General features: G+C 36.2%; 1 protein-coding gene across 6 annotated transcripts in view; it reads right to left on the bottom strand.

Moving 5' to 3' along the window:
• Window positions 1–12,031, bottom strand: part of MAPK8 (mitogen-activated protein kinase 8) — a 98,080-nt gene that overhangs the window by 27,780 nt on the left and 58,269 nt on the right. For all 6 annotated transcript variants that reach the window (XM_023240656.2, XM_045040293.1, XM_023240655.2 and 3 more), the window contains 3 exons: window positions 8,624–8,753; window positions 2,484–2,542; window positions 2,256–2,394 (listed from right to left, as the gene is read on the bottom strand). In XM_023240656.2, the coding sequence (XP_023096424.1) occupies window positions 2,256–2,394; window positions 2,484–2,542; window positions 8,624–8,753 (328 nt within the window). The remainder of the gene's footprint in view (window positions 1–2,255; window positions 2,395–2,483; window positions 2,543–8,623; window positions 8,754–12,031) is intronic.

Genomic DNA, 12,031 nt, shown 5'->3' with positions numbered 1-12,031 from the left:
AATTCACAAGGGAAATTAGAAAATACTTAGAGATGAATGAAAATGAAAACACAACATATAAAAATTTAGGGAATAAAGAAAAAGCAGAGCTCAGAGGGCAATTTCATAGCTGCTGTTTAAGCTGCTGAGTCTGTGGTATTTTGTTATGGCAGCCCAAGCAGACTAATACAACCTAAGTAAATGGAAAGATACACATTCAGCATCCATGAACTGAAATACTAGATATAGTTAAGATGGCAAAACTACCGAAGCAATCTACAGATTCAATGAATGAAATCTCTGTTTTTAAGTTTGTTTTTATTTATTTTGAGAGAGAGAGAGAATGTGTGCATGCACACGAGCAAGCAGGGGAGGGCAGAGACAGAGAGGGAAGGAGAAAATTCCAAGGAGGCTCCCTGCTGTCAACAAAGAGCCCTATGTGGGGCTCAATCCCATGACCCTGGAGTCAAGGGCTGAGTCAAAATCAAGAGTTGGGAGCTTCACCAACTGAGCCACCCAGGTACCCCCAATGAATGAAATCTTTATTAAAACTGCAATGCCTTGGGGTGCCTGGGTGGCTCAGTTGGTTAAGCATCTGACTTCAGCTCATGAGTTTAAGCCCCTGCGCTGTCAGTGCCAGGCCTGCCTGGGATTCTCTCTCTCTGCCCACCCCCATCTCAAAAATAAATAAATAAACCTAAAAAAAAAAAATAAACAAACTTCCAATGACTTTTCTGCAGAAATGGAAAAGCTGATAATCAAATTCAGATGGAATCACAAGGGGTCCTGAAGAGTCAAAACAATATTTAAAAGGACTCACACTTCCCCATTTCAAAACTTACTACAAAATTAGTTTTTTCTTTGGCTGATTGTACTTTTGGTATCCTCTATAAGAATTCATTGTCAAATAATTACCTTTATTTTTGCATTTTCTTCTAAGAATTTTATAGTTTTAGCTCTTATGTTCAGGTTACTGACCCATTTTGAGTTAATTTTTGTGTATGATGTGAGAAAAGGTCCAAAGCCATTTTTTTGCTTGTGGAAATCCAGTTGTCCCAGCATCATTTATTAGAGACTTATTGTTTCCCAACTGGCCTTTTGCACCCTTGTTGAAAATCAGTTGGCAGTAGATATGTGATTTTATTTCTGGACTCTTAGTCCTATTCCATTGGTCTAGGTTTCTGTCCTTACAGCAGTTCCACATAATTCTGATACTTGAATTTCATGAAAATTAAAAAACTTCTGTACATCAAAGGATATCAAGAAAGTGAAAATATACAAAATGGGAGAAAATATTTACAAATCACATATATGATAAGGGTCTAGTATCTAGGATCCAGAATATATAAAGAATTTCTGTAACTCAACAATGAAAAGATAATCCCATCAAAATATGGGCAAAGGACCTGAACAGACATTTCTCCCATGAAGATATGCAAATGACCAACAAGCTTATGAAAACATTCAACATCTTTAGACATTAGGAAAAGGCAAATCACATGGAGATATCACTTTGTACTCACTAGGATGGTTGGAATAAAAGTCAATTAAGTACTGGCAAAGATTTGGACAAATCAGAATGTTCACTGCTAGGAACATTCACTACTCGGAATGTTGCTGCTAGGAATGTAAAATGGTATAGCCACTATTGAAAACAGTTTGGCAGTTCTTCTAAAAGTTAAAAAAACCATTACCATACGATCCAATCCTAGGAAGATACCCAAAATAATTGAAAACAGGAACTCAGACAAATACTTGTACATGAATGTTCACAGCAGCACTATCCACAAAAGCTAAAAGGTAAAAATAACCCAAATGTCTATTAATGGATGAATGGATAAATAAAATGTAGTAAATGGATACACTGCAATATTATTCAGTCATAAAAAGGAATGAACTATTGATACATGCCACAACATGAACGAGATTGACAACATTACACTAAGTTAAAGAAGACAAAGGTCACATATTATATGATTCCACTTAATATGAAATACCCAGAAGAGATAAATCCACAGAAAGCAGATTGGTATGAGGCCAGAGGCTGAGGGGTGGGAGGGAGAGACGGAGAGAGGATCTGACTGCTTTACGGGTATGAGGTTTTCTTTTGGGGCAATGAAAATATTTTGAAATATTACATTGGTGGTGGTTGCACAATGTTGTGAATGTACTAAATGTCAATGAATTGAACCCTTTAAAAGATGGTTAATTTTATGCTACATGAATTTCACCTCAATAATTAAAAAAAGAACATGATAATAATTTTTTCTACTAACCCGATGAATAATTCCAGCAGAGTGAAGGTGCTTGATTCCACACAGCATCTGATAGAGAAGGTAGGACATTCTTTCATGATCTAGTTCCATCTGAATCACTTGGCAAAGATTTGCATCCATGAGCTCCATGACTATGTAACTTCATGGGTGAGAAAAGATGACAGCTAAAGTGCACAGCAACAATCTAAGAATAACGTATGAATGTAAACTTTTAATTATCACACTTACACATCTTGAAATTCTTCTAGGGATTTCTGTGGTGTGAAAACATTCAAAAGGCCAATTATCTGTGGCAAAAGCAGAGAGACAAAAAAATTAGACACCACTGCTGCTTAATAATACTTTCATTTAGGAACTGCAAATACATGGGTTAAAAAAAAAATCTACCAATGGTATAAGAATATTAAAATCTTATGTTCTAAGCCCAAGTAATCTCTTCTATTTTACCTAATACAACTTTATGGCCAGGGATTGGGGGTAGGGAGAAAACCAGACCACACAGGATCTTTAGGGGAGTGAAAAATACTCTGCATGATACTATAATGGTAGATATTATGCCATTACACATTAGTCCAAATCCACAGAATGTACAATACACAAGACAACCCTAATGTAAACTATGGACTCTGTGTAATAAGGACACATTACTGTAGGTTCACTGATTATAGTGAATGCACCAGTCTGGTGGGAGATATGAATAATGAGGGAGGCTATGCATGTGTGGGGGCAGAGAGTATATGGGAAATCTCTGTACCTTCCTCTCAATTTTGCCGTGAACCTAAAAATGCTCTTAAAATTATACCAACACAAGAGCTCCACATATCCATTCCGTTTATGAATACTCAATTATCAAGGATGTATATTATACAATCATCTACATAATTTGTGAGCAAATTAAAAAAAAAATTTTTTAACATTTAGTCATTTTTGAAAGAGAGAGAGAAAGAGAGAGAGAGCATGAGTAAGGGAGGACCAGAGAGAGAGGGAGACACAGAATCTGAAGCAGGCTCTAGGTTGGTGGAGCAGCTGCTTTGAGCTGTCAGCACAAAGCCCCACGTGGGGCTCGAACTCAGGAACTGCGAGATCATGACCCGAGCCGAAGTCGGACCAACTGAACCACCCAGGTGCCCCAATTTGTGAGCAAACTTTAAATACCTTCCATCAGCTCTTATCTAACTCCCCCATCGCCCTCAGTTTTTCATAATACTGAACTTTCCCAGTTTTCTTCATTCCCAGTCCATTCTCTGGTTCATCCACAGACATGCCCTCTTTCCCACCATTCTGTCTTTAATCCTTTTCTCCATCTGCACCCTTTCCCTGCGGGCAATATGTCTTTTTCTCTAAGCATCTCTATGTTGGACAGTTTCCAAATATACATTAAAAGGCCCTGCTTAATTTAGAAGTCTCAAATACACATTGCCATGTCACATGAAAGTCTAAAGAATACAAAATTGAACTCATTAGCATTCCTACCCAAACCCTTTACTTTTCCAGAGTGCCTTCTCTTTTACAAAGGCGGCTCAGAGTAATTTTTGACTCCGTTTTCAGTACTTGCACCATAATAAATGTTGAAAAGAATACTATTCCATTCCACTGTCAGTCTGAACTTCAATCTCTTCTTTCCAATTCCCTGCGCTACTATACAGGTAAAGGATTCTGACATCTCATCTAGACTGTTCATGCTGTAATTACTTCTAACATTAGGTTCCCTAACAATGGTTTTCTACAAATCCAGCTACCATTTTACTGCCTATCATACGGTGAAAGAAAGACCTGATCGTATTACTCACCTCTTCAAAAACTTACTACCAGCAAGAAAATTTCCCAAACTCCCTTGCAGGAAGTATATTCAGAGCCTTCCATGACAGAATATCAACCCACTTTGTCTCCTGCTAAGCCCTCTATTAAACTTGATACTTTAGCCATACTAAATTAGTTTAAACAATGATATATTTAAAAACTCTCAATGCCTTTAAAGATACTCTTCCCTGTACCTGTCATATTTACCTACTGAATTCTGTTCCTTTCAAAATTGATGTCTTTTGTAGAGTCTAACAATCTCTATCTAGTCCTTGATGGGTTGCTGACTATTCTCTTTACCTTGTTCCCACAATGTCTTATGTGTTAATATGGCATTTAACACACTGTAGTATAGACTCATTTTCATGACAGCCTCATCCCAATCACACCAGGATCCTTGTTGGAAAGAATTATTCCCTCTTACAGCCCTAGCACAGGGAGATAACTGACACGCATTTTTAAAATGTTTATTGACAAATACACTTAGGAATGGGAATATTTTTCTAGACAAACTACATGAGGGAGGAATTTATGTCATTCATCTAAGTACGAAGGTTTGCTTATAAGAGGCATTCAAATATTTGTTCAGTGAATAAATTCAGAAACATAATTTTCAGATCAGAAAAGGTCTAACAAATCTGTTCAAGATAGGGAAAGTGATAGTAAGAATGCATCTAGCTGCTCCAAATGAATGAATTCCTGGCTCCTAATTAGATGAACTGCACATCTACAGACTTGTAGAAATAGTAAAACTGTTCTTATCTGAGAAATCCTATAGTACAAGAGAAGTGTTAAAGATGAAAAGCATATAAAAACAAGAGATCAGTAGTTGCTTAGAGCTAAGGTGGATGGGAGATAGGAACGTGACAGCTACACAATACGGAGATTCTTTCTGAGGTGATGAAAACGTTCTAGAACTGCCTGTAGTCATATACATCAGTGAATATACTAATAACCACTTAATTACACACATTAAATGAACTGTACAGCATGTGAATTGTATCTCAATAAAGGTGCTATAAAAGATTAAGGCAGACAGTGGCCCTTTTTTTCCTTCAAAAAAGAACAGAAGGGAAATTATATCAATCATAGACTGGACAGCAAACAAAAGTCAAGTGCTGATTAAGTGGGTGATACAGAAGTATGTGAAAGAAGTAACACTTACTAGGAGCAGGTAAAAATTGCCCGAGAAACTGTACTTTCTTTGAATAAAACAACGACAACAAAGAACAGCAGCAGGTCAGAAATGTGACCAAGTACCTATACGGAGATTTCAAAAACGCATTTTGAAAATGTCTCCAATCATAATACCCATGTGAATGAGATGAAGAATTCAGGAGAGATGGATAATTTTTTAGTTACACACACAATTTCTGCTATATAAACAAAGGTCACTAATGAAGTAATGCAGCTATTATGAAGGCATCCTGAGCAAAATTGATAAGTGAAGCCAGCAAGTGAAAAGTCAGAACAAAGGAAAAAGCAACCCCCAACAGTCTGGGAACAGAAACCAGATTTCATGTGAAATTCTAGGGAGAAACAGAAAGTACTATATACTTAATCTCCAAAAGCAAAAAGTAAAAAGAAAGTGAACGATGGGGGGGGGGGCACCTGGCTGGCTCTTGCAACTCTTGATTTCAAGGTTTTAATAAGTTCAAGTGCCATGTTGGGTATAGACAGTACTTTAAATTAAAATCTTTATAAAGAAAAAAAGAAAGTGAAAGGTGGGAAAGATGTGACCTATTAGCAGGCTTGTGAATAACTTGCTAAGACAACGTGAACCAAACGGTGACCTGACTTCCAAACAGGATTACAATGTCCACGGTTAAGAGGAGACGACAAGCCTCAGTTCCTCTTGAAGGATTCGATCAGACATGAAGTACTGTGTGCTAGGTGACACACCAGTGTGTTCAGAGATAAGTGACCAAGTGGACATACAAAAGCATCTATGGAAATAGTAACAAATGCACAACGATATGAATGCACTTAGTACCACTGAACTGTATGTTTAAAACGGTTAAGATAGTTTTATACTATGTGTATTTTACCACAAAAAAAGGAGGGTGGGAAAAAACATGTTTAGACCAATGAAGAGATTAATCTGTGTAGAGCATGAAACTGCTGAAAAGGCAAGACATCACAAAAATATCCATCCATCAGGAATGTAAAAATTCCATCATTCCTGGTTTCCCTATACATAGTGACCCTTGAACAACATGGGTTCAAACTAGGAGGGTTCACTTACACGTGGATTTTTTTTCAATACAGTACAGTACTGCGTAAAAATTTTCCTTATGATTTTCATAACATTTCTTTTCTAGCTTACTTTAAGAATACAATACATGTAGGAGTGGCTGGGGGGCTCAGTCAGTTGATTGTCCGCCTCTTGGTTTCAGCTCAGGTCATGATCTCGTGGTTCACGAGTTTAAGCCCTGCATCAGGTTCCACACTAACAGTGCAGAGCCTGCTTGGGATTTTCTCTCTCTCTCCTCTCTCTCTCGCCCTGTGCCCCTCCCAAACTCGTGCTCTCTCTCAAAATTAAAAAAATAAAGGAATACAATACATGCGATGCACAAAATATGTGTTAATCGACTATTTATATTATTGGTAAGGTTTCCAGTCAATAGTAGGCTATTAGCAGTTAAGTTTGGGGTTGTTGAAAGTTATATGTACATCTCAACTACACAGAGGGTCAGCATCCTTAATGCCCACTTTGCTCAAGGGTCAATTGTATTTAGTTGTATATTCATTCTCTGAACAAATATGTTAGGAGCATCTACTCTACGTCAGTCAGCACTCTTCTAGGTGCCAAGGGTATTGCCTGCGTGGATCTTGCCACCCCCAGCAGAGGGTTAACTATGTGAAACAAGCTTTCCATGCCCTCCATTTAGTCGATGGAACCATCTATTTTTGCAGTCGGCTGGCTCAGGAAATAGGGAGTTATTGGCCATGTCCCCAGTGCAAAACTAAGGCAATATCACCACCATCATTGCCACGAAACAGGCTACAAGAGGCATAAGCAGCTCCATCTGAGAGGGAAAGACCACCAGCAAAACCCAGACAAGCAACATGGCTGGCTCCCACCTAAACAAGAATGGTGACACAACTTCTTCGCTGTCACTGACGGACTTTAAACTGTATCTCTTTTTAAACGCTGTTCTTTTTCTCTGGGAGGCCCTTTTTCTTTAACAATCCAATTTTTACCCCATTTTTAAGAATTAGTCTAGGGTCACCCTTCCCCAAAGCATTCCCATTTCATGAAAGCTCACTGCAATCTTCTCTCCCCTGAAATGTCAGCACTTATTTTCCACCCACCATGATATGACAATCAAACCTCTACTGCTTTATCATATTCGGTATTTCACTCTCTGTTATTTGTCTTCAAAATAACACTGTAATAAGCTCCCCCAAATCAGGAGCCTCATCCTTCCCCGACAGTGACTAGTAACTCCAGTACACAGCAACTTGCACAGTTAGTTCTCAAAATGTGGTAAACTGTGTTATCTGCAATCAGAAAGCATGGAGCTTACTGTATTTTATAAACTCCTTTAGACAAGTATACCACAAAACATCTCCTGTCAGATGCTTTTGGTTTAGTACTTCATAAAACCGTCCCTTGCATAACTTACTCCTAGTTTATTTCCTCTTGGCTTATAAAAATCATTCCATTAAAGTAATCATGAAAGTATGCTGAAAGTAAGTTTTACAAAGTGTTAACAATTCTCAAAATGAATGAAAGTTATTTTTTTTTTAATTTTTTTTGTCAACGTTTATTTTTGGGACAGAGACAGAGCATGAACGGGGGAGGGGCAGAGAGAGGGAGACACAGAATCGGAAACAGGCTCCAGGCTCTGAGCCATCAGCCCAGAGCCTGACGCGGGGCTTGAACTCACGGACCGCGAGATCGTGACCTGGCTGAAGTCGGATGCTTAACCGACTGTGTCACCCAGGAGCCCCAAAATGAATGAAAGTTATATGCTTAAGTCTTTATAATCATTAGGAAAAAGAATTAGGAATGCTTTCCTAATTTCATTTAAGTATCTTTTGAAGTTTCTGCTAAACTGCTTCATAAAATCACTGACTATCTTCAACTTAAAGTCACCAGTGAGTATCAGCATCACTTAAAAAACCAGGAGTGGGGTAGGGAGAAATGATTTCTATTTTATATCCAATATTAAATAAAATAACTATTGTCAAAGTAAAATGGGAACAATTTCACCTCTGTGCTAAGGCTACAGTTTTCTGAAATGTCAGCCTGCCAGAAAACAAAAAGTAGAAGATGAGATCAAGTCTAAATCAAATTCTTCTAAAACACCTACCTCTTTTAAAACTCCTTTTGAAAAATAAAAAACTACACAATCTAAATTTCATCAACTGTCTTTCTTTTGATATAATTTAATAAAATTGAGAAAAATTCACACTGCAGACATATATCCCTTTTAGATAATGTTTCAAACCAGAAGAGCATTTAAAGCACCTGATATTTTTAAAAGTTTTGTTGGTTATGTATTCATGAACAAATCTTGATTTCATCTATACTTACAACATTTTCTCAAATGTTCACTTACATTTTTGTGATTAACACATTTCATTAGAACTAGCTCTCTGTAAGCCCGTTTAGCATGAGTCTGATTCTGAAACGGCCGGCTCAGCTTCTTGATTGCAACATTTCTTTCAAGAATGGCATCATAAGCTGCACTGTAACAAGAAATTCAAAAACAACAACAAAGCTTTAAAATCTACAAAACTGAATTTGTGAAACATTCATGTAGATTCCTTACTCTCTCCAAAGATAAATGCAACAGTATCAATTTCCAGTGTTTGATAGGCAACATGTTTCTTCTCTACCTATTACAGCATATTCCAACAATGTATAGCATTGTTAACTGCTTCTTAAAACGCTAATGGATTCAAAGAGACAATGGACTGTGAAGGCAGAAACTGTACTTGTTAGTTGGGTGTCCTCCAAGATTTCCCTAGCATACAATGGGCACTCAATGCATAAATGTTTAATGAGTATTCAGGCCCAATACATAGCTTAAAGCCTGATGAATCCTTCACTTTGCACCTACACCAAGGGCAGACAGGATTAAAGAATACGTGTGGTCATAAATTCTACCCAAAATACTTTCTGAAGAATTCGACATGAGTAGATCACTTCCAACTTCTTTGGACACAACAAAATGAATACAGAAAGAGGAAGGAACATACATACAGAGCTATACAAAGGGTTATTTTACAATGTAAAAGTATTTAAAATTTGTTTTGGAGAAGGGAATTAAAAAATCAAGCCTATAGATATGAATGCTAGATTTCAGGACATTAGAAGATGCTTCATAACTGTTACTGAAACACATAATTCTGTGACATACAGCAACACCATACTCATTACTCTTCATATCTTTACCATATGATACTGACTAAACATCATGTTTTACAAATGACAGACCAGAGACAGTAAAGCACAAATAAGGTAAATTATCTTAAAATTATAGAATGTTATGATTGAAAGAAACTTTTAAAATCATTTGAATTCACCACTTATTCACCCGAGGTTAATAAGTAATTTGCCCAAGGTTAGACAGAAAGTTAAAAGCAAAGCGGAGACCAAAAGACTAAGACATGAGGTTACGCTTTTCATACTGGACTACCTAACATACTTGAAGACTTCTGTTTATATATTTGGAAAGTTAGCACACTACTGACTAAAATTATTCTCTCATCCAACCTCACTGTATCAAATGTACTGAAAAAATATGTAGTAAGAAATGAGCACTCTGGCATAAATGGACGCATCTATACATAATATATAGGACATAACTTATTTCCTATATATGTACATATGCATACACATAGCAAAACAGACATAAATATTATACTCTTTAGTTAGAAAATACCGTATTTGTGTATACGTTCTCCCCAAATTAAAAAACAATACCCACAACATAAGGGGTCATTAAAGATGATTAAAAGTTTTGACTGTTTCAGATAAAGTATGTTTTACTTTTAACCATTAAATTCATTCCTATTAATTTTTTGTGTTAAATCAAAGTAACATTTAAAAAATTTTTTTTCAACGTTTATTTATTTTTGGGACAGAGAGAGACAGAGCATGAACGGGGGAGGGGCAGAGAGAGAGGGAGACACAGAATCCGAAACAGGCTCCAGGCTCCGAGCCATCAGCCCAGAGCCTGACGCGGGGCTCGAACTCACGGACCGCGAGATCGTGACCTGGCTGAAGTCGGACGCTTAACCGACTGCGCCACCCAGGCGCCCCCAAAGTAACATTTTAAACTATAGAGGTTCAAAAGTATCTGAGTAGGTTGTACTATTTTGTATCCAAGGAAGTTAGATTTCTAATTGTTGATACTTAAATGTGTACAAATTAGAGATCAATCCAGATCCCAATGAATCTTACCATCTATCACTGGGGTCCAAAATAATGCCTTAAAAAAATTCATTTCTTCAGTTGACAGTGATAGTAAACACACACAGTGAGTTTAAAAACTTTTTAGCTTAATATTTGTCTATTTCATAATAATCTTTTGTGAAAGAATAAGCAAAATATTTGAAGACACTTACTCCTTAGGACAGAACAGAGGCTGGTTAAGATGGCTTGAGGTCCCTTCCAAAGCAGTTTTTTTTTTTTTTTTTTTTTTTTTTTAATTCTGGTACACAAATTTCAAAATGTACTTACCTGAGGATAAGTGAAGGTACAGAAAAAACATTTATATATATACTTTTATATATATGTTCATGTATTACATATATATATGTGTGTGTATGTATATATATATATATATGTATGTATATAAATACCATATTCCTCACAATAATGTAAATCAGGTGAGAAAACAGGCTTAGCAATATTAATTTGCCATGAATCACAAAGTTAGTACATCATAAAGCTAGAATCTGAACCATGAGCTGGCTTTCAGAATCCTTCCTGTATTGACTATACCGCATTATTTTCTTTACAATGAATTTGTGGTTGGTTAAATGTGGTTGGTTAAAATGACAACCAGCCAGCCAATACTACTTTTTAAAGTTACCCAAAATACTAAAAATGAAAAAAAAGTTACCCAAATTCTGTAATTTTTGGTATTATAAATTATTTCGAGAGTACAAAAAAGAGAATAAATGCTACTGTTCCTATTACAGAAATGTGAGAGATTTTAGCATTTTACCATAATTGCTCTGAATTTTCAAAAAATTCACAGATAAAGTCCCCTTTCTTTGTCTCTATTTTTGGAAGTAGACATTATTCTGAAGAATTTGGTGTTATTAATGTTTTTATAGCTTTCTACATACATATACATCCATAAATATATGGTACTATTTTGTATATTTTCAACTATATATAAATGGTATTATAAGGTATATGTATTCCGCATCTTCCTTTTAAACTCAACAACACTACAACTCTAAGACTGTCTTTGTTGAAACACAGCTCCAGTTCATCCTAAATATTGTATAGTATTTTACTGTATGAATATATCACAATTTTTTATTCTCATGGATAGACTCACTGCTATTAACAATTTTTGCTATTATAAACAGTGTTGCAAAGAAAAGTCTCTTTAGGTACATGTGCAAGTGTTTTTCTGGAACCTGGGGGAGACCTGCAGGGTCATAAACACATGATTTTTAATAGATTCTGAGACAAATCTGGTCAAGAAAAGGTAATAAAGATATAATTACGCTAGAGCGAGGCTAAGAATTCCCCAAAGCACTAGATTATGCTAACTTAGTGATCTAAAATCATTAGCAGAACTGTCCCAAAAAGTATTCTACATTTCAGTTTATTAAGAATTATGTTGATCTATAAAGCCTACGCCCACTGCAGAAATTAGCTTGTAAATCAGTTTTAAAGATACATATGAGTTTTTGAAACATACAATGAAAAATGAGCTCACTTCATTCCCCAGTATAAAATAAGATTTCTGAAATTCCAGAGTTTCATTGTAGTGTGAAAA

Source organism: Felis catus, chromosome D2 (genome assembly GCF_018350175.1).
Source record: "Felis catus isolate Fca126 chromosome D2, F.catus_Fca126_mat1.0, whole genome shotgun sequence".
Lineage (NCBI taxonomy): Eukaryota > Metazoa > Chordata > Mammalia > Carnivora > Felidae > Felis > Felis catus.
The sequence above is the reverse complement of the archived record's forward strand: the minus strand, read 5'-3'. Positions and strand labels throughout refer to the sequence as shown.